The 20930-nt window shown below is 39.4% G+C and overlaps 1 protein-coding gene across 15 annotated transcripts in view; it reads left to right on the forward strand.

Moving 5' to 3' along the window:
• The window catches only part of SULF2 (sulfatase 2), a 167488-nt gene that overhangs the window by 136429 nt on the left and 10129 nt on the right, over window positions 1-20930 (forward strand). For all 15 annotated transcript variants that reach the window (XR_003922555.2, XR_005932000.1, XR_003922554.2 and 12 more), the window contains 4 exons: window positions 501-630; window positions 10715-10922; window positions 17124-17367; window positions 19223-19319. Coding sequence is in view for 12 of the 15 variants with exons in the window: in XM_030007843.2 (XP_029863703.1) it covers window positions 501-630; window positions 10715-10922; window positions 17124-17367; window positions 19223-19319 (679 nt within the window). In the remaining 3 variants the exon portion in view is untranslated. The remainder of the gene's footprint in view (window positions 1-500; window positions 631-10714; window positions 10923-17123; window positions 17368-19222; window positions 19320-20930) is intronic.

The raw sequence follows: 20930 nt of genomic DNA on the forward strand, positions 1-20930 counted from the left end.
AAGGAGAGTTTTACTCAGATTGAGAGATGGAAAGGCATCCCGTTTTTCTTTCAGCTGCTGCCCCCTGACCCTCCTGCTTGTATCATGGGAGTATGAACAACCTTTCCTCTCTGCGTGTTTGTCTGCTGGCCGTTCTCTCTATGCCTCTTGACTTAATACGTACATGGGGCATGAAGGGTTTGCAAAGTGCAGCCCTGTAGCGTGAGGAGGATATGTTCTCTTTATACCAACTGTTGTTACTGCCTGCCAATCAGACACGAAACACACTGTCTTGGTTTTGCATGTTTTTGTATGCTCCCTGAGGGCATGATATGAATAACTTGGTTGTTATCAGAGATGATGATAATTGCTAGTTTCTGCTGGACTATTAAGTTTTGGCCACCAGTGATGCTATGAACTTGGCAGATAACCTACTCCTCTGAGCCTTTTCAGCAAACTGTACATATATCTTCGAATTAATATTAATGCAAAAATAAACCTTTTTTTTTTTTTTCCTCCAGTAAACTGCTGCATAAGAGGGAGAGTGAGAAGGTAGATGCCCAAGAAGAAAACTTTCTACCCAAATACCAGCGTGTGAAAGACCTCTGTCAGCGAGCTGAGTATCAAACAGCTTGTGAACAGCTTGGCCAGGTAGGGCATTGTACCCCCAACTGAAACTAAGCAGTTGTAGTTGGGCTAAGCTTAACACCTTAACTGTGACAATGTCCTTCACCTTGTCATCAATGCCAGCTTATACATCAAATGGCTCATTCTGTGGCCTTTGCTCAAAACCATATTATAGCATTTATGAGATTGACTGTCCATCAGGAAACTGCTGATTTGAGTGCCTCTGTATTGATTCCTGACTACTGTTAAGAGAACTGCCTAGGCTGTTTTAACATTTTATTCCCCAAATAGAATGTGTTTTGGGATTCATTAGTGACGAGAAGCTACAATGAACCTAACAGATTGGCCTCCTCCAAATACATATAGCTCGCTTTGCTTTGAATTCTTAATTTAACTCATTTTGTTGTTATTGGAATTACATATAATAACGGAAACTAACATTCTGTGAACTCAATATATCCTTCCTCTTAACAAAAATATACTGTAAAAACACACATGCAATTATGACTGCAGGCAGTCTGTGTGTATATGAGCACAAAGCTCATTGATTGTGTGTCATTTCTCTTGTTGTTACATAACTGTTCTGGGCAGATATGAAAATATATTCACTTTAGATCCAAGTTATGTAGAAGAAATTCAGGGAAAAAAAATTTAGAGTAGTACCAATACATGGTCTCGGTGCAGAAGGTTTTTGCAATTTACCAAAGCAGTGCAAAGGCGTAGCAAAGCTAGCTCCAGCAGCTCCACTCTTGGAGAGATTTCTCCACTCTTGGGGGAATTCTCATCCTCTGGAAACATGGCAAAATTGACTCTGTGCCATTGCTTTCTCATCCAGGTACAGGTCAGAGTACCCCATTCTGAGGACTGTAACACATTCTGCCCCTGGATATGTGGGCAAAGGGGTGAAGGTAGATGGGACCACATGCTAATGTGTCTGTTATTAGACTGGCATTACCTCATATCCTGGCAGCTCAGAGGGCTGTCAGAATGAGTCAGTCTGTGGAATATAACCATTCCTGCAGACATGATCTGAATGGCTTACCAAGGCTATAGTAATGGGCTACTTAGGCTATGTAGTTCATTTTCTACTGTCAGAGGCCAGACTCCCTGCTTCTGGCTCTACTGATCATGTAGTTCAGTGCACCTGTGAAATGAGTCCATTGTTCCTTAGGTGATTGGATCCAATTTGTATGTATAAGCATTTTCCAGATGCTCTTTTCCTGTAGCTTGTCAGATTTAGTATACAGAGAGATTATAATGTCCTGTTCTTCCTAAAAATACTGAACTTAAGTATTTTGTGCAGTAGTTCATTGTTGTCAGATGTCTTGAGCTGAAATTTTAGATGGGCGGGAGCAAGCCATTGTTTTTTGAATTTGTAACGTTCTTTGAGAAACTGGGGAAGAAGTCACTGCTTCTGCTACATCATCATCCAGTAAGTAGTTTGGGGAAATACAGCTTTTCTTTTTCCATCAGTATTTTCCCTTTGAGAGATGTTTCAACTTCTTCCTTTTGTCTTCATGTTCCCAATTATTTTGAACATTATTTTAAGAACAGAGGGGAAGAGAGACTTTCCAAGTCCATGTTGTCACTGAAGCTGTCTGTTTGCATAAGGTAACTTAGCTACATTCAGGCTTTCTTACTGTAATTACCATGTCTCAGTTATGGAAGGAAGGGGGAAGGCCCTGTATCATCTACACACATTCACAGACTTATGTTTGCTTCCATGGATAATAAAATATCTTTGACATCTGTAAGAAGTGGGCATAAAATGTCAACTATGTACTCAGAATTGCCAATAAATTCCAAAGTGAAGGTGTGCTAATAAGAGATGTGTGTGCTGCATCCTCATTGTCAGGAGACAGAGAGGAGAAGAATTGTTTTGAGCAGTTCAGTCAGACATAATTGGAAGTGATAGGATGAAATTGAGCAAAAAAGAAATTTAAGTTGGACATCAGGAAAAATTGCCTAACAATCAAGTCAATTAGAGTCTGGGAAGGGCTCTCAAGGGAATCTCAATCCATCTAACCCCTGCTCTAGAGAATATGTCCTAGTAGTCTGTCTAGACAGCAGGAATAGTGGGAGATGAATGTGCTTATTTGGGGATAAATTGTGTCTAAATATGGGTGCACCCAAAAGTCTTTTCAGAGTGAAGCAAGACTACCTTCTCAAATGACAAATGGGTGTTGTCTGTTTGCTGGTGCTGTTCACAGCTCTGCATAGTAAGTAGAATGAGCCCAAATGAATAATATACCACTGCCTTGGGGGAGTTTATTGTGTACAGATACAGTGGTTATTTAGCAAATTTCTCCTGAGCCTGCAGGACACGCTATTATTCTGCATTTAACAGTATCTGGAGTGTTCAGTGCAAAAGGTGAATTTTCACATCCTGATGCAAACATGATGAGAAGTCTGGGTCAGAATTAGGTGAAAGCTTGCTAAAGTCATTGGGACTCTTTCTTTTTGACTTAAACGAGTTTTGGGGACCTGCTGTTCCATGCGCAAAGAAGTATGAGCAGTGCCAGGGAATATGAAGTGTGAGCAGGAGACAAGAAGCACAAATGGAGGACAAAGACTCAGAAGGGGAGTGAATGAGAAGAGACAAGGACAGAGCTTAGAGTAAAGGAGAGGTAAAGAAAGGTTTGAATGTGAGATGGAGATTTTGAAATTATGTTTTGTGAGCATGCAAGTTTGTGAATACAGTTCTATCACCACAAAATGTTCTTCCTTTGCAAATCTCTGTCACCCTCCTTGACCTATAATCGTTTTGATAAGAACGCACCAGGATCATGGAGATGAGGCTATTCATGCTGTTTAAAACCTTGTTTCAGAGTCCATTATGTGGGATTTTTTTGGCAACACTAATATATGTAAATTCTTCTGAGTGCAATGGGAATCTCTGTGTTGCCATGTTTTCTTTTTCGGTTAGTAGGGTTTGGTCTGTGTTAGTTATTTGCATCCAACAAAGGGTGACTGTAGGCTCAGATGAAAGAGCAGCTCAGCATTTACATTCAAGGATTTAAGAGATGAGCTCTTTCTTCCCACATGAAATAAAAAACATTTATCCTAGTACCTAATGGCTTCCACACAAATTTTTTCTCTTCATTGTAGTTCGGCCTTTCATTCTAAACTGGCTGGTAAGTGGAAGCTGACCCACTTTTATCTGGCGGCCTGCATTAATGTGCTTTTGTGGAAGCCAATTATGATATCAGCATTGCTCTGTAGAGTATTCCCAGCAACTCCACAGTATCATAACAACAGCTGCACAGAATCTCCCTCTAAGTCATTTGCCAACTTTGTGCACATTTGTTAAACATGTAATACCTGCAGCACTACTGAATGCTATAGGGAATCTATGCTGTACATGTAAAAAAAGAAATTTAAAAAAATACTACTTTTGTCTTTAGCAGGACCTGGCATAGTACAATAATATTGTTAACTCATGAAGAAAAATAGTTGTCTGAATTCACATTATTTCCTCTTCAAATACTTTTTATTTTCAAAGCTCTATTTATGTGCAAGTCTGATACAAGTAGAATTTGCCTTTAAATAGCATTAAAAATATAATCGTATATGACAGTTTTCTCAGGAGAACATTCAAAATGCAAAAATTTGCACTTTGTTTCCTTCAGATGTTCTGCAAATGAAAGATTTGATACACGTCTTTCCTCTGATTGCTTTGTGCTGTACCAGGATCATGAAGGGATATTCTCTTTTGTAGCCAGCATGAAGATATCATAAGTAAAATCATGTCATTTACTCAGTTGGTCCTCCCAATTCTCTGACATAGCATGGCATAGCAGTGATGAAAACTGTTCTGCTCAATGTGTGCTTTCCTGCAGCAGTTCATATTCCTGCCACCATAATCATCATTAGCCATTGGTTAGTGCCAAGGGTGGAGCAGTAGAAAAAATTACTTACATTTTCTCCTTTTCCTGAGGGTGCTGTAGCTTGAACTTACATTAGTCAGACCTGGGAAACTAAGTCAGGTTTTATACGGAATTTTTTTAAAAACTGGGAAGAAAGTTTTTGATCTGTGTATCCTTGGTAGTTGTCCGGTTCTTTTGTACCTAGCAGAGATATCCCAAGGTTACTAAAGAATTTAGGTTCTGTTGATAAGTGAAGCATATCAAGCCAGCTAGAGTCCAGATAATTTTAATAGCTCTTTAGGCGGATCTTTGGAGTTCCTGAATTCCAGTGCGAGTTGCACATGCTCAGCAGCTTTCAGGATCTGGTTCTTAATCTGTGACTGCAACAAGAAATTACTTGTTGATAACTTCATACATTAAAAATTTTATCAGCCTTCAAACTGATAAAATTAGGAAGCAACAAACCATGAAAATTAAAATCATGATGATTTATTAAGGGTCTTATTCAAGGATTGTATTCCTTATCAGGAATTATAATTAACAAAACTGTTTTCCTCCTTTAGCCAGAAATAGCCTATAATGATTCCCAGAAGCTATTTTACTTATGGGTTGTTTTGCTTGTTGTTGCTTCACAAAACCAAGGAATTTGCATCTCTTGTTAACTGAGATTTTTAAACTCCTTGTCATTACAGTAGTTGCAAGTAGTTTGCCAAAATCAATACCATTTAATAAAAAACCCAAATTTTTTTCAAATATCCTGATAGGAGTAGCAGTGTAGTTTAGTTCAAAAGACGACGAACTGGAGGTCAGGAGACTGGCTTCAGTCTCAGAACTGTTACGGACTTGATGTGGGACCTCAGACAAATCAATTCCCCTTTTGGTGCTACTTTTTTTTTCTTCCACCACTAATGTAATTTCTGCTTAGGCTGCCTCACTCCTTAGTTTCTGCAGTACCTAACACAGCAGCTGGGACCATTTGATACCACAATCCAATTATTATATTAATAATAAATGACTTATATAATTGTAATCTTAAATTTAGTTGAATACCTGATTTTTTCATCTGCATGCTAGTTGATTGTCCCACCTGCATCATTTCAGCTGCAGTTTGTGGCACTAAAAAGCACTCCAAATTTTTTGTCAATAAATTGTTCATCCATCTTACAGTTTTAAGGTTTGAGTGATATATAGTGTGTGACAACTGAAATTGAGCTGAGACCCCAGAGTTCCAAATCTCCAAAAATCCGGAGTCAGTATAATGAAATAATGTCCAGTTGGAATGAAGAACAGGTAGTGCTGTTTATGTACTGATGACATGAAATAGAGGAAATAGAGGAAAGGAAAATATCCTTTGCCAATGGATAAAATTGGAAGAAGGTACGGGGGGGGGGGGGGAACAACCCAAGAAAAATATTAAAAGATTAAGAAAATAACACCTGCTGGGAAGAGCTAAGGAACTGAGCATATTCAGTCAAAAAAATAGCTGAGGAATCTGTCTGCATGAATCTAAAAGGTGTTATACAGAAGACATGAGCCAATTATTTTCAGTCAACAAGAACAGAGTAGTAGTAATGTGTATGAGACAAACAAAGGGAAAATCAAGTTGACTATTTCCTGAAACCTGTAACATTTGAGCAGTAGGACAAGCTGCCAGCAAAAGCAGTAGAGAAGGGGCTTGCATCTCTCTCTGGATTTTGCTGTTTTGTCCTCATTAGCTCAATAAAATATAACAGAAGGAACAAACCACAGCAAAGGAGAAGAGCTAGCTAAACTAACTTCAACTGTTTTATACTAACTAAACTATAACTGTACTGTTTCATACAAGAAAAAATGTATCTTGACTACTCATAAATCAGTTTAGACTGGAAGTTAGTATATTTCTAGCCATTAAAGCAGTTTGTTTCTAGCTCAACCATCCAATGTGGCAGCAGGGATGGGTGGGGTTCAGGAAGCATACGCATAAACTAAAGGTGACATATATTGCTGAAGTGTTTTTGTCAGGTTGCTGGCAGGGACAGAGGACTTAATTATCCTGCAGAAACTTTGATTCCTAGAGCTTGTATTCCTAAAACTGTTAGGGAGGGAGCCTTGCTGGCAGCTTAACTGATCAGACAGTTTCACTTTTCACTTCTCTGTAAAAGGGAATGGAATCTCTTTCGCTTAACAAAAAGAGGAGCTGATGAGACACAGCATGATGATTTAGGGCTCAGCTCTGAAAGCTGTATGTTTCAACTGGAATCTTTTCTTAGCAAGGCTTGTGTGATAAGCCCTTTTCCCCCAAAGAAAACAATGTCAATTGAGAGAGATTCACTGAGGGAAATGAGTGAATTGTAGGAAAAAATCCTACAGGGAAGGTCATGGCCATTTGTTTCTGATTGGGGCCTCAAGTAATGACTTTGAATTAACATCTGTGATTGCTGTAGCGGTAAGAAGACATTGATGCACAATAATGCAAAAACCACTTCAAGGTGATGGGGGCTGTGAAGGAAATAATGGGGGTTTAACACAGAAAAATACAACATGTCTTTTTCTGCTAAAGGGTCATTTGCATGTTCAAGGTAAATAGTGTTACTGGGGGAAAACAGGGCATCTGTTCGGTCTACAACTGCTGCTGTTACGATTCATGTTTCATAGATATTGAAGTCCTACTTTACTCTTGTTGATATATATAGCAGGTAGTTTGGGCTGGAGGGGAGAATGTGTGTTACAAACTTTTTTTTGCCTTTGCAGTGTATCTTTGAACAAGACTTCTGTTCAGTAGCACTGATTTCTCCATTAAACTAAAGCCCAGACTCTTCTGCTTTGCACATAAATAACTGAGTAGCATGTGTTGTGCAGTGGGAGGTAAGGTAGAGGATGGAGAAGAAGTGTTAGAACAAGCCCAGCACAGTAGGTGGCAGAAAGCACAAGTGCAGCAGCTAACTTGGCCTGCCTTAAGATGGTGGGAAATCTCCAGCTGGAACAGCTTTAATGATTAAATGAGGTGTCTGGAAATTTTGCACAACCTGAGCTTGATGGGCTTCAGGACTTATTGCAAAAGCCATTTATTTGATGGCTTGAGTAGCTGTTCTGCAATGCTTTGCAGGAGGAAAGAAAAGTTCTTCCTTTGGAGTTTTGATATGAGCTGGGATGAAGATTGTGGGGGAGTCTGGGTTTTCCATTGACTTCTAGTTTGTGTTAAACTGCCCTCCCTTTCAGGACATAGCTCTTGTGAGATGTTATAAGCTATAGAACTTGAATTAGGAACACATATTTTGGCCTAATGAAGAAAAGACCTGAAAAGTTGGGGGCAAGTGGTGAACTAAGGGCGCTTTGTTTTCTTTACTGGTTGAGTTAATTCACTATTTATATGTAATTATGTTTTGCTGCTGGATGGTTATCATTTGTACCTGTGAGCCAAAGTATCTCTGGGGCACTCTGGAGTTCTTCATATAGGTATTTAATTATTTAAGTGATTACTTCTTATAAAATACTTTAGTTGCTTCCAGGATTTGACACAAGTTTCTGCATGATGGTATGCTGTGCACTAGAAACCAATTTAAAATGCCAGAATTCACAATGTTTAAAGCTTCTTGACTGTCAGGCAGTGGATGCACAGTTCCCTTGTAATTACTACCCTTTTTCCCTAAGATTGAAAGCATCCTTTGGAAATGACTGCAACTGATATAGCTGTGATATTGACCTAGAGAATTGGCATTTGTGCCTATAAGCAGACCAAGGGTAAGTTGTTGAATCCCAGACACATTCACACACGTCCATATCTGGTTTGGGGAAAAAAGTAGAAGCTTGAGACTTTCCTTCCCCACCTTCCACCCCCATGTGTTCAATGTTTGCTTCTAAAGTCATTTAGGTAGTTCTGCACTGCAGTCGTTCAGCAGTGGGCCTGTTAATGCATACAGTGTGCCCTTCTAGCAAAGCCTTTAAGATGTTTTCACTGTAGCATACAGCTGCCTTGGAAAGATTTAAACTGCACCAAAAATTAAAGGATTTTTTCCAGTTCACCTGGAGGGGAAAAATGAGCATCACTTTCTTGACAGGAGATGAAAGAAATAGAGAAAACATATTTGGGGCCATACATCAGAGTACTTATTTACAGTAGTTCTCATCATGGCATTTAACTTGCCCTCTGTTGAATCTTCATTTTTCATGTATCAGACACCTACAGCATAGAGCTCTACTGAGCAGAAAAAGCAGTTTGTTCATATATTTTCAAAAATAAGATTCAGATGAATTGGAATGGGAAACAGCAACAAACATTTTTACATCTTTTTTTCATTGTGAAAGAAACCGTTGCTTATTCTAGTAAAATAACTTTTGCTTCAAACCTCAGTCTGTATCAATCAATGTTATAATAATAAAATTAAAACTCAGCAATTGATTCTTCAAAGGTTATTTTTGTTCTACACTTCATCTAAGTAAATGTGTCCTGCTTTACAGATGAAGACAGTCATACAAAGATTCTGATTCAAATGTCTTATTATGTCAGTATCTCTCATTGATTTGCTATGATTCCTTGTGCTGAAAGTTAAGCTGTGTTTATCTGCATCAGTGCAAGGCTTGGATTGTATGGGAGATTGGACACAATATCTGCACCTAAGAAGTAATTACAGCTCAGGAGACTTGCCATCCAACTGTCTGAAGAAATAAGTGGACACACCATAAAACTCTGATCATTTTAAATGAGAGAATCTCCCGTGGACATAGATAAATCCACTGTAACTTGCCAGTTCACTTCAGACTCCTGTTAAATTCTGTATTATAAAAGCACAGTGATACTGTTTTCTTACTTTGCTGTCATGCAAACAATGGAGTGAATTTCAATGGAGAATGTAGGCTTTGTTGTCCTAGCCTGGGCGCACCTCTCTATGGCAGGTGAAGTGCCTGAATCTCCCTTGTAGAGTGGCAGGCTGCTATAAAACATCATCTCACTTGGGAGCTGTTGCTGTTTTTCCTTCTCTTCTTTTATTTGGAAAATTCTCAATATTCCAGTGAGTCCTGGAGCACAGACTTAGGATTTTGTAACAGGGAAAAAGAGGAACGCCTCTCAAGACTCAGCAAAAAGCTGAAGTGTTTCCGAGAGTCTCTATTTAAAGCAGTAGCAACTGCTACTGTGAAGTTTTTTTATGTATCTCAAAGCCTAGCTCTGTAGCTAGTAGTGTGTTGGTAAATAAAGGAGTAGGTGGAATTATTTTGTGATGTGTCTGGAAGTGGGTAAAACTTGTGTGCCAGATTGAAGGTGGCTAAACTCCCTTGCCCTTGGCACAGCTCTGACAGCAGCACAAAGGGAGCTGTAAGCAAATTACTTCAGGTTTTGACTAACAGAAGGAGTTGGAGATTAGAGATGAGATCTTTAGTTTGAGTGGAAGAGGGAGGAGATTCTCACTTTGCAGGCATCCAGTGCAGCTCACCATTGCTAGTCAAGTCCAAGGGTGTTGAATGGGAAAAGCTGTTAAGAGAAACACTCAAGATGGAGATAAACTCATCTAACTACAGATTTCCATAGCTGATCCAGTCATACCAACCCTTTTAAAGGTCAGTGAAGAGAAACAGGCACTTCTGCAGGGCAATCCTTTTTCTTATCTCTTTTATATGGCCACCTTAGGATGAAGTGTATTATACCCTGAAGTGACTTTTCCTCTTCTTTGACTGTAGAATGAGTCTAGATAACCAGCTCAGACCAGATCTTTACAGTAAAGGAACCCACAACTTGGATAAAATCATCCCACCATCAGGCATTTGAACTATTAAAGAGAAGGAGACTCCTTCAAGAAGTTTTCTCCCTTGTAGAATATGGGATGGGCTGTGATTATATGCAGGCCTGGAGCTTGGTGCTGGTTTAGTGGCATAATAGTGGCATAGATTCCTGCCAGCCTGACAAACACACTTGCTGGTAGGCAAGGATTCTTTTCAAACCTGTGGACAAGGCTTGAACATCCTTGGTTTATGCCACAGTTATGCTTCTGAAAGTTGTCACTTGTCACGTCCATATTTTTAGCTGTAGTATTGATTTTGTTAAATTCCCATTGTTCTGCCTCCAAGAAAAAAAATCAGAAACAGATGCAAGAGTGTTCCAAAGAGTTCCTGTTTTGTCTGAAAATGGAAGATTACAAAAGGTCTGTTTTGGTAATAGGTGATAGATGAGCCCCAGCTTACTACAACAAGGAATCTCTGATAGATTGCTGGAGAGGGCCATTAGACAAAGCACAGTTGGGGCAGTTTTAATGACCAAATTTTTCTTCCAGAAATGGCAGTGTGTGGAAGATGCCAGTGGAAAGCTCAAGCTACACAAGTGCAAGGGAATGGCAAACTTGGCCGCTGCAGGCAACAGCAAAGGCACCTCCAATATTTTGCCCAAGTATTACAACAGGAATAGTGAAGACTGCAATTGTGAAGAGAACGAATACAAGCTGAGCCACGTTGGACGGAGAAAGAAACTCTTCTCTAAGAAAAGTAAGTGAACCCGCTGTATCTTCTGGTCTCTGCCTTAGAAAACTGTTACGATTTTGTTCCCTAACACGCATAATTGTCCTGATTTTGATGGGCATTGAATTCTATCAGCATATTTACTGTGTATCTAACTATGAAACAATGTGCCTCATATTGGACAATCAGATTTGAAAATATCTCTCTCTGTAGGTAGAGGAGTATTTTGATCCAAAATAGGGTCCTATATTTATGTCTTTCAAAACTGGGAAATGCAGTACAAACACTGAAGGTGGCAAGTAGCACATCATTACATAGGCCATGAAACATGAACAGTGTTTTACAGCAAATACTCCAGTTTTCAGTAGGTACTGCAATGCTTGGAGCCATTACTGCAGTAATTTATTTTTAATAAGGATGCGTGTGCTTTGTTACAGAAGCTGCTTGTTTCTAACATCCTTTCCTTGTGCTCAGTCAGCAGAGACAAGGCTGACTTTTAACCAGAGATCACGTCCGAAGGGGATGACTGTTTCTAGTTTCCTTGGCACAGATCAGGTGCTTTTTCAGAAACCCTGTTTCACTGGCTCTGTGTTAAACCTTAGTCAGACTAACATCTATATTTGAAGTACATAGTCTAATTATAGATTAAAGAGGCAAACGGCAGCACAGAATTATTATTCACTTGTAATGTTTCTTTCGTCTCACTCCACAAATACAGAGCCTTAATTATTTAGCAGATTAGTCTTTCTGTATAATGACCTGGCACAAGCTTCAAACAGAGAGTTTAAATTGATTTTCTCCCATTATATTTGCCTTGCAAGCTGATTAGTACCTACTAAGCTAATTTTTAGTTGAAAAAAATTATTGGTTCCAGGATGAAATTACTCAACTATACTTGCTGTTTAAATATGTGGCACAGCAGATAATCTTTAAATAACACTAGAACTTGCAATTCAATTAACTTTTTGAAGTCACAGAGAAGAAAGTTCAGTCACGGGGAGACAAATAACAGAAGTAGATTGAAGGTACTTAAATGAGAAGAGGAAAACAATTTAAGTGAGGGCAACATAATGCTATCTGATAATACTTAACACTTACTTAAGTACTTTTCATCAGTGCTTCCTAAACATTAACTAATTTTCACAACATCCAGAGGAGGTGGTTAAGTGTATAATTACCTTTAGTTTATGTATGAAGGAAGTTGAGGTAAAAAATGTGAAGGTTGCTCCCTCTAGCAGAGGAATCAGAATGGTGTTTTTTTTCCCCTGTGTTCTGCTCAGAAGAGGCAGAGTTTATACTATACCCTTCAGCTCACTTGCGTCATTGAACCATAAGGCATAAACTTTAGCAGCATAAGATAGGATCTTGACAATCATGTTCCCGCTGCTTGTGTCTTGCGTAAAATAATTGACTCCACAGATGCTTTATTTTTCCCTCTGCTCGCATCCAGGGTGTGCCATACAGTGGAAGACGTTAGCTTGGACCTATTGACATAGACTCTTCAATTTGATGTTGGCTATCCTTTTACATGCACTTATCTAATAAATCACACACTGAATGCAAATGAGCACAAAGCAATACAAGTCAAGGTAACATACCAAGGTTTTTCTAAACAGCTTACCTAGAAAGCTGGGTCACTGGATTGTGAATGGTAGGAGGGTGAACTGGATACTCATTATGTATATTTGGACTTTTATGACCTGTTTCATGAAACTTGGGATAAAGTGCAGTCTGTGCTGGGTTGCATAGTTCTGAGGGCATCTTTGGGGTCTGCCTCTCAGAATTTGATGAGTGCATGGGATCATACTGCAGCCCTAGTTGAATGCCAATAAATGCTATTCATCAGATTGAACAATAGCTAAATAGAAAATAGAAGTTTCAAACTGGACTAGGGTCACATCCACATTAATGCTGCTTTAGTTAAAAGCAATAGTGTAGTTTTGAAGGGAACACCCTGATCACTCCCTTCTATCATGCATAATAGAGATGGATTTGCAGAGAGCGGTTTTGATGGATTCTAATATACAGTCATTTGCAGAAAACTAACTTGGATGCCCTGCTTCTAGGGTGCATAAAGTGTGTTGCAAACCCTGATGGGGGTATGAGGATTGGTCTTTCAGAAAGACTAAAACCAGTCATGTGTAGTGAGAACGTGTGGTCTAAAAGACCAGACTAAATTGCTGATAGAGAAGGGCTGGAGCACCAAATGTTTTGATAAAATAATTACTTTCTAATGTAGGCATGGTCTAGACCCATTGTCAGGTGCACCAGGACATTTAGCAGGCAAAAATGTTTTCTAAATTGAGTAAAGTCAGTTACAAAACAGGGTCATGTCATGTACGTCCCATTTGGGCCATGTACAAATACACAACTCACTTGCAAAGCTTTTACATGCTAGAAACACATAAACATTAATGTTTGGTATATATGGGTTTGGGTGTCAGGAATGTTTGCATTTCTGTGTCCTCTTTATTTTCTTCAGTATGTTTTTCTTTTATAAGAAAGATGAAACAAAGCTTTGCAGTAGGAAGAAAGTTTAGAGTAATAGTGAGCTCTTAAAATCTTCGGCTGTGTTGTGGTCTATTATATTTTTCTTGCTGTGGATTTGATCTCCTCCTCCTGTGATGAACAAGTGCATGTGATTAAAGGAGTTATTAAGCTGCATGTAGAGAAATGATGATAGACCACACAGATCTGTAAACAACAAACAGAAGTGTGTACAAAGGGGCTAGTGCATTTTTATTCCAATTTTCATGTCATTCATTTTTCTTTTGAGGTAGTCTCAATGCTGGAGCAAAATTACCTTCTTTGTTATTAAAAAAAAACAAAAACAAAAACAAACCCCCAAAACCTGAACATCATTTGCTTTAAAGATAATGCATTTGATGTATAATTTTCAATGGCAGTTGTGAGAAACTGGATGTAAGAAAGTTTTGGGGGTTGGGTTTTTTTTCCTCTTTGAAGTATCTAAGGACACAGATTCAAAATAAGATTTCTAAAAATCCCTAGGTACATAATGCCCAAGAAAAAAACACCTCTAAACCTTTATCCATATTTCTACACACTTGAGATATTTTCAAAAATTTGACTTCAAAGTGCCTAATTTTACTCTGGTGTTATAGAAGAAAATGCTTCTTCTCTACAAAATTCTGGAAAATATATAGACATTACTGGGAAATACCTAGCAGGAATTCATGAGGCTAGTGGTGGATATTTTCCTCGTGGCATGTGTGGAAGCAGAATCCTTGCATACTGGCTTATTCTATCTTCATTGTGATGCTGGAAAATACATCAGATCCAAAATACCTACGTACAGTAAGTGTCAACAGGGAAGACCAAGAGTTCTCTGTCTTCTGCAGTGTTCCTGCTGAGCAGTCATGCCCCTGCTTTGGGGAAAATGCCATATAGTAGTTAGAGTTGGTTACAGTCTTCTCAGTTATCCCTGAGAGAACTATTATTTCCAAATTATCTCGGTGTTAAATCGTGAATTTGGTGTCTGCAAAGTAAGTAATAAGGCTTGAGTGATGAGGATGTGAGGAGAATTAAATATAAACCGAAGGCTGGGCATGTTTGTGTCGGATATGAAGTTTATGGTTTTATAATACAACACTGCCCTTGCTTTATTCGGTTGAATAATAACTTTGGATCCTGCAGTTCGTGCTTTTGCTAGACAGTGTTGAAACCTGAGATGCTACCAAAAAAGGGTTGTAAAAAAATCAGGTGTGTTTGAGTCTCTAGACTGTCTGGGGAAATCTGGACCAGAACAGCGTACTTCCTTTCAGGCTCCAGTGAAGACAAGCATGCTTGTCAAGTTGTCCAAGAGGACACAGCTGGATGAGTGGGGCACTGAAATGTAGCTTTCTAAGGCTTAAATTTCTCTGGACTCATTTCCAGACTGAGTTCTGAGGATGCAACTTTTTAGCAGTACCATCTATAAGACAGCTGGCTGCTGTAAGACCAGAGGAAGAGAAGCATTGGGACTCATAGAGCTTACCAAAGCCAGACTTTAATAACTTGGAAAAGGGGGGATAGATGTTTGGGACCAAATACTTAACAGCCCTAAATCTACTTTGTTTGTATGTTGTGTACAGAGGTAAATGAATTGAAGAGTAAAACTTAAACCTGGAGGAGGATCGACTAATAAGTAATTAGACATTGGTATTTATGCCTGCAGTGTACTTCGCAGGTGGGACAGCACAGCACAGATTAACATTGATCTTATTAAACATTTTAACCACTTCCTCTGAAAATAATGGAGTTTGGTACTAATCACAGTGCTGAGTCAGCACTGTGGATAGCATGTTGTGGTAAAGCAATACAAGTCCTTCATGAGCTGTCTCACTCCAGACCAATTTGTTCGTTGTAAGGCTGGGTTAGTTTGGCTGCAAGGGAGGAGTAACTCCTGGCTTCTAATTCTTCAGGAACATGTGTAGACGACAGTTCCCTGAAGCTATCTGCTGAGGTCCAACATGCTGGATTGGCATATTAGACTTGTAAGGAAGGTAAATTGTGAGTTGGCTGAGCTTAACAAGATGAAATGAGGGAACAATTAAAGAAATGGGAGTTTATACTTTGAATATAATTGTTAGGGTGTAGCTTTTTGGAACTGCCTCCTACTTCTGAAAAGATGGGAGTTTTTCTTCTCATTTAGTCAAACATTTCCTGAATGGGTGCCTGAAATAGGGTTGGTCTTTTGGGTTTTTTTTTTCCCTTCAGCAGTGACTCACCTGGCTTAGTATCAGCAATAAACTTTGAACCACAGGTGGAAAATGTGCAAAGCCAGACAATCCAGCTGGTATTCTACTTTCTGTGTGTGGCGCTGACAAGAATATAGTGCTTGGACCAGTTTCAGGTGGGAGGAGATGTTTATTTCTCTTCCCAGTCTGCAAAATGGCTCTTGAGACCTTGTGATCCATTTGGAATTAATGTAAGTCTTCTTGAAAAAAGTCACTCTGTGTTAATGCCAAAGCATGCTGATTGACATGAATATTTATTTTGTCAATTTTTGTTGTTGTACCTCCCATTCCTTTTTTTCTTACCCCTCCTTGTTTTGCTGGGGAGATTATCCCATAGAGAAAGTTGGCTTTTCTGGGGAGCTTGGGATTGCAAGAAAGATTGGTCTTCTCATTTGGCACATTGGTTGAGTTTTTCCCTTACCAGGTTGCAGAAAGAAGTCCCATTCTTGTGAGATGTGCTGTGTGTTTCAGCTCTGTGTAAAGGAGAGGTGACTGGAGGAGCCAAGGGACTCAATTGTTTCCAGTAATGTCTTAGATGATTCCAAACCACATATGCAGAGCAAAGACTCAGGAACTGGGCAGGGAGGAGAAAAGAGGCTATGGTACTTAAGTTGTGTTTTTTTCTCAAGGAATGAGATGATTATGCTTCTTAGTGTAATGAGTGACTCTCAGCAGTCGTTGACAGTGAGCAGGAAATATGGTCAGAGGTGGACTCCATCATACAGTAGGGAAGTTTAGATATGAATTTAGACTCTATAACTAGGATATATTTGTGCTATTCCAGACGAAACGAAAGAGGAGCTCTGGGGATTTGGGCCAGGACAATTCATAGCAAATGTTTAATTTTGCCTTTGGGCTGCAGAAGCAAAGTCTGAGGGAGTGCACATCAGGAAAATAATTGCAAAGAAAAAAATTAGCTGTGGATAAAAGTAATATTCAGATATTAACCCCTCCTGAAAAAAATCAAGCATCTTACCTTGAAGAATGAGCAAAGAATTGAGAAAAGGCTCAGGTTGAACCCTGGGAGTAATTGGGACCACTTCAGGGAAGCGTTGCAGGAATCCTAGCAGTGGAGCATTGTACGGTGGACAGTAGAAAACAATAGAGAACTAGCTGTCGTGAACTGTTATGGTTAGTTTTTTTAGGGACTTACTGCCATCTAGTGACTCTTGGGGGAAGAGCAGAGTCTCTTTGAATGAGCTGTTTGCTCTAAATGTGATATTGGACAAGTACATTTTCTTTCCTCTCTGCCATCCTTGCGCATTTGCATTATATCTGCCCTCTCTATCATGCCCTAAGGTATCCATCTCTTCATGCAAAAGGTAATGAGGCAGCAGCTCAGAGAACAGCTGCAACAAACACCATTTGTCATCCATTTAATTCTAAATGTCACAGTATGGGCTGGTTTTTTTCTCCCAAGAACCACAAAGAGGACTAAATTGTAACAGGCTGTTTCTCCCCCGTTAATCCTTTCAATTTCTTTTCCATGCAGAATACAAACCAAGCTATGTCCGGAATCGCTCAATCCGTTCTGTATCTGTTGAACTGGATGGAGCAGTTTATAACTTGGGTTTAGAGGATGGATACCAACCTGTCTTACCAAGAAACATCACCAAGCGGCACAAGATGCAGAGGGCTATTCTTCGTGAGGAGGAAGATAAAGACGTGGGGGAATACAGTGGCACTGGTGGTATTGCAGAGTATACAGCCCCTAACCTAATAAAAGTGACTCACAGGTGAGTGCACTTGGCATATTTCTAAAAGCTTTTGCTGCATAAGTGGCTGCTTTACGTAAATGGGTGTGTTAACTTGTGATAAGTATGTTGTGTCCCTTTTGGATACCCAGTCTAGCTTCACTAAAATCCTTATTCTCATCTGTACAACAGCTTTTGGTTTTGTTTTAGTTTTGTCATGTACAGAGGGGCACGAAGCTACTGAAGAACTACAACAGTGCTTTCATGTCTTCTGCACTTCAGAGACAGTAATCACTGATCAGTGCATGTTTCCAGTGAGGACAAGCAAAACTGTTTGCAACAGTTATGTGTACACCTATGTGAAACCAGGAGAGGCTCTACTTATGGAAATCTCAGTGTGCAGCGGGTAACCTGGCCTGTCTGAAGACCAAAGGCTCTAATTGGAGTATGACCTAGTTTCACATCATTGGTTGCTTTGTATTTCAAACCCAAATCAGTCCTAAGGGAGGAAGCAGCCTCTCAGAGCTTTCTGTAGCCAGTGCTAGGAAAGGAAAAGCTGTATTATGAATGAAGTTGGATGGACCAGGAGCATTGGGAAATGGAACATATTGAGAGAGAGGTGAGGGAATTGTCTGGGCACTCTAATAGCTAAAAATCTTTTCCTCAGTGTGCAGGTCTAGGGACTGATGGTATATCTTCAACTGTACTTAATTAGTTTAGTCACCATTTCCACTTGTGAATTATTAGGAAATCCACCAATCATTACTGATTATGTGCATTAAATTGTTTAATGGCTAGCTTATGTAAACATGCGTGAGCCACTTAGCTGCTGTTGAAATCTGTGGTTTCCATTTGACTTCTGTTTACAGGGTTAAAGGCTCGCTAATAGGAAGAAACGTAACTAGGTTGACATCAGAGAATTGTGCCCTCTTACCCCAGCTCTCATGAATGTTCAGTACCCATAAATCACTATTTGTGCTTCTGGAACAAGTTAAATTTATTTTTGCTGCCTTGTTGGGTGAATTCCAGATCCATACAAGGAACTGTTAGGAAGGTTATGCATAATTCATGAGGAGTCCCCAGGAACACTTGCAGAAAAGAAGGCAGTGGGACAACATGCATGAGGAGGTTTAAAGAAAGTAAAGGAGTCTTGAAAATACTCAGCTTTAATTTGAAAAAGTATTCAAAGATGACTACATGGTATTTGTTGACCCCTAATAAACTTCTTAGGTGCATCTGTCTAGCAGGTTTTTGTTTGTTTGTTTGTTTTTGAAAGAATTTTGAAACCTGGATTGCATTAGAAGTTAGTGAAACATAAGCACTTAAAATTGTCAGAGGGTATCTCCCTTTGAAGTCAGGGAGATATCTTTGAAAAATTTTATCCCTTTTGTAGAAAACAGCAAAAGTTCTTGGGGTTTTTTTTTTCCCCTTTTTCTTTATGGTGTACTAATACATCTTATAAAGAAGTACTTTATCCTTGCCCCTACCCCTGTATCACTTAATTATGCATTGGGAAATTGCTTCTGAGTAATGCTTTCAGTGCTTGCTAGTTAGTAGATATTATTTATGTAGACAGCCTAATGAATAAGCGAGAACTCTATGCAGCACAATTTACATATAGAAATTAAGCAGTCAACAGGTTCTGCTTGATAGGAATATTCTCCTTGAATTTTTCTACTTTTGAAAAATTTCCATGGCAACTCAAACCCAAACTTTTTTCCTGGCTCATAGCACACTCTTATTCTCTTGAATGAACATTGGTTTTTTTGAATTCTGCATGTCATATCCAATCTGGCTTCTCATCTGTCCTGGAGTTGTGTTATTAAAACCAGCTGTTTGCATTGCTGTGTATGTGTGTATCCACTATAATAACCATTGTTTGCTTTTCCATGCCAAGGTGCTATATCCTGGAGAATGATACTGTTCAGTGTGACACAGATCTGTATAGGTCACTGCAAGCTTGGAAGGACCATAAACTTCATATTGACCACGAGGTCAGTGATGTTATCAGTCATGCATTTTCAGTGTGTGTTTTTAGCATGGTTCTCCGTGGACTGATAGGATCATGCTAACTGTGTTTGTGTCTGTCTGCCTCTGGGTGTCTTTGTCCCTCCCTGGAACCTTTTGAACTTGCTGGCTGATGTCAGAATAGATATTTCAGAGATAATTAAGTTATTACAAGTTTGTGAAGACAAGATGCTGAGTGGTGGAGAGAACTGCAACTGAAGGGACAGCTGAGAAATGTCATAAGCCTTATGAGATAAATGAGAGACTTGTAAGTGTCCCCATTCTGGGAAAAATTTCATCTGGATTTTTTTCATATCCTATTAGCCCTGCTCCCCAGTGTACCTCTCAAAAAGAGGCCTTCAACTGTCAAATATAAGCCCAAGGAAAAGTGAGCTTCATTAGTTTTGGTGCTTCTAGAATTATTTATTTTGCTTGCTTGTGTTTTCCTTAACCCTTGCACTTTGGAATTGAATTGGTTTTTCTTAGGCTTGTGTATATGAAGAACCTGGAGATAATTTGCCCTATGAAATTTGCCTGTAAATCGTCATCTGACATTTTTTGTCACTAATATTGAAGAATATAAGCTAAAACCCTTCACACATGTTGTGTATGAAAGAGGCAGTCTTCTAAGGACCAGATAATGGTGGAACGCATAAAGAAAGGACCTCCTGCAATCTCTTACCAAATTACCTGAATTCACAGCAAAGTCCTATGTAAGAACTTGTTGGGCCCCTTTTATGGTACAGATTGGCATGTACCAAGGTGGGTAGGTAATGCAAAACTCAATAGCTCTGCTAGGATTAAAAAGGGGCAATTTCAATATTGCCATACTCTTCTAATTTTTTTTTACTTCAGAAAATGTAGATTATATGGAGTGTCAAAGAAAATGAGAGCTCACTTCTGTCCTGTTGTGTTCCTGATTTAGCGTCACAGGGCTGGATTCTTTGTGTATTTTTCTTGAATGCTCTGTCCTGTCTGTGCTTCAGCAGCCATGTGCTTCTGCTAGACTTATGGTCACTGATGTCAAATGGTAGTTTTGCAGTGACTTTTTGTTGTTCACACTGGATTACTTTGTTTTTTCTGCTGTGTAAAGAAAAGAGGTAGAAGCCTGTAATACCCATCTGAGTGGAAATGGGCCGTGCTGTGTGTGAGCTAGACTGAATGAAAGCAGGAGTTTCATGTACTGAAAAAAATAGGCAGTTAAAAATAAACTGTGTGGATGGCGCAATTAACTGCTAGTCCACATCCCATGTGGCTAGACATTGATAAAGACTGCCATGCAATGCCATGCCAACTGCTGCTTTTCTTTTTCAGAAGCTCTGAAGAGGGGACTTCAGAGCAGTCCTTCCCCATTCCCTTCTCAGGTTCATAACAGGCTGAAATTTAAGAGCTTCATTTTCCTTTGAGTAACCTTTCTCCCCTTGCAAATGTGCTGTAGAGCACAAGAGGAAAAATCACAATGGAACCAGGAGTGGTTGTCTACCCTGAGGCTGTGTGCCCTCTCATTCCCCCAGTGCCACGTTCCACTTTCAGTAATCAAAGCAGGCAAATTTACCAACAAGGTTTCCTCCTGCTGTAGTTTCCTTTTGGAAAGGTGG

This window comes from Aquila chrysaetos, chromosome 3, assembly GCF_900496995.4.
Source record: "Aquila chrysaetos chrysaetos chromosome 3, bAquChr1.4, whole genome shotgun sequence".
NCBI classification, from domain to species: Eukaryota; Metazoa; Chordata; class Aves; order Accipitriformes; family Accipitridae; genus Aquila; species Aquila chrysaetos.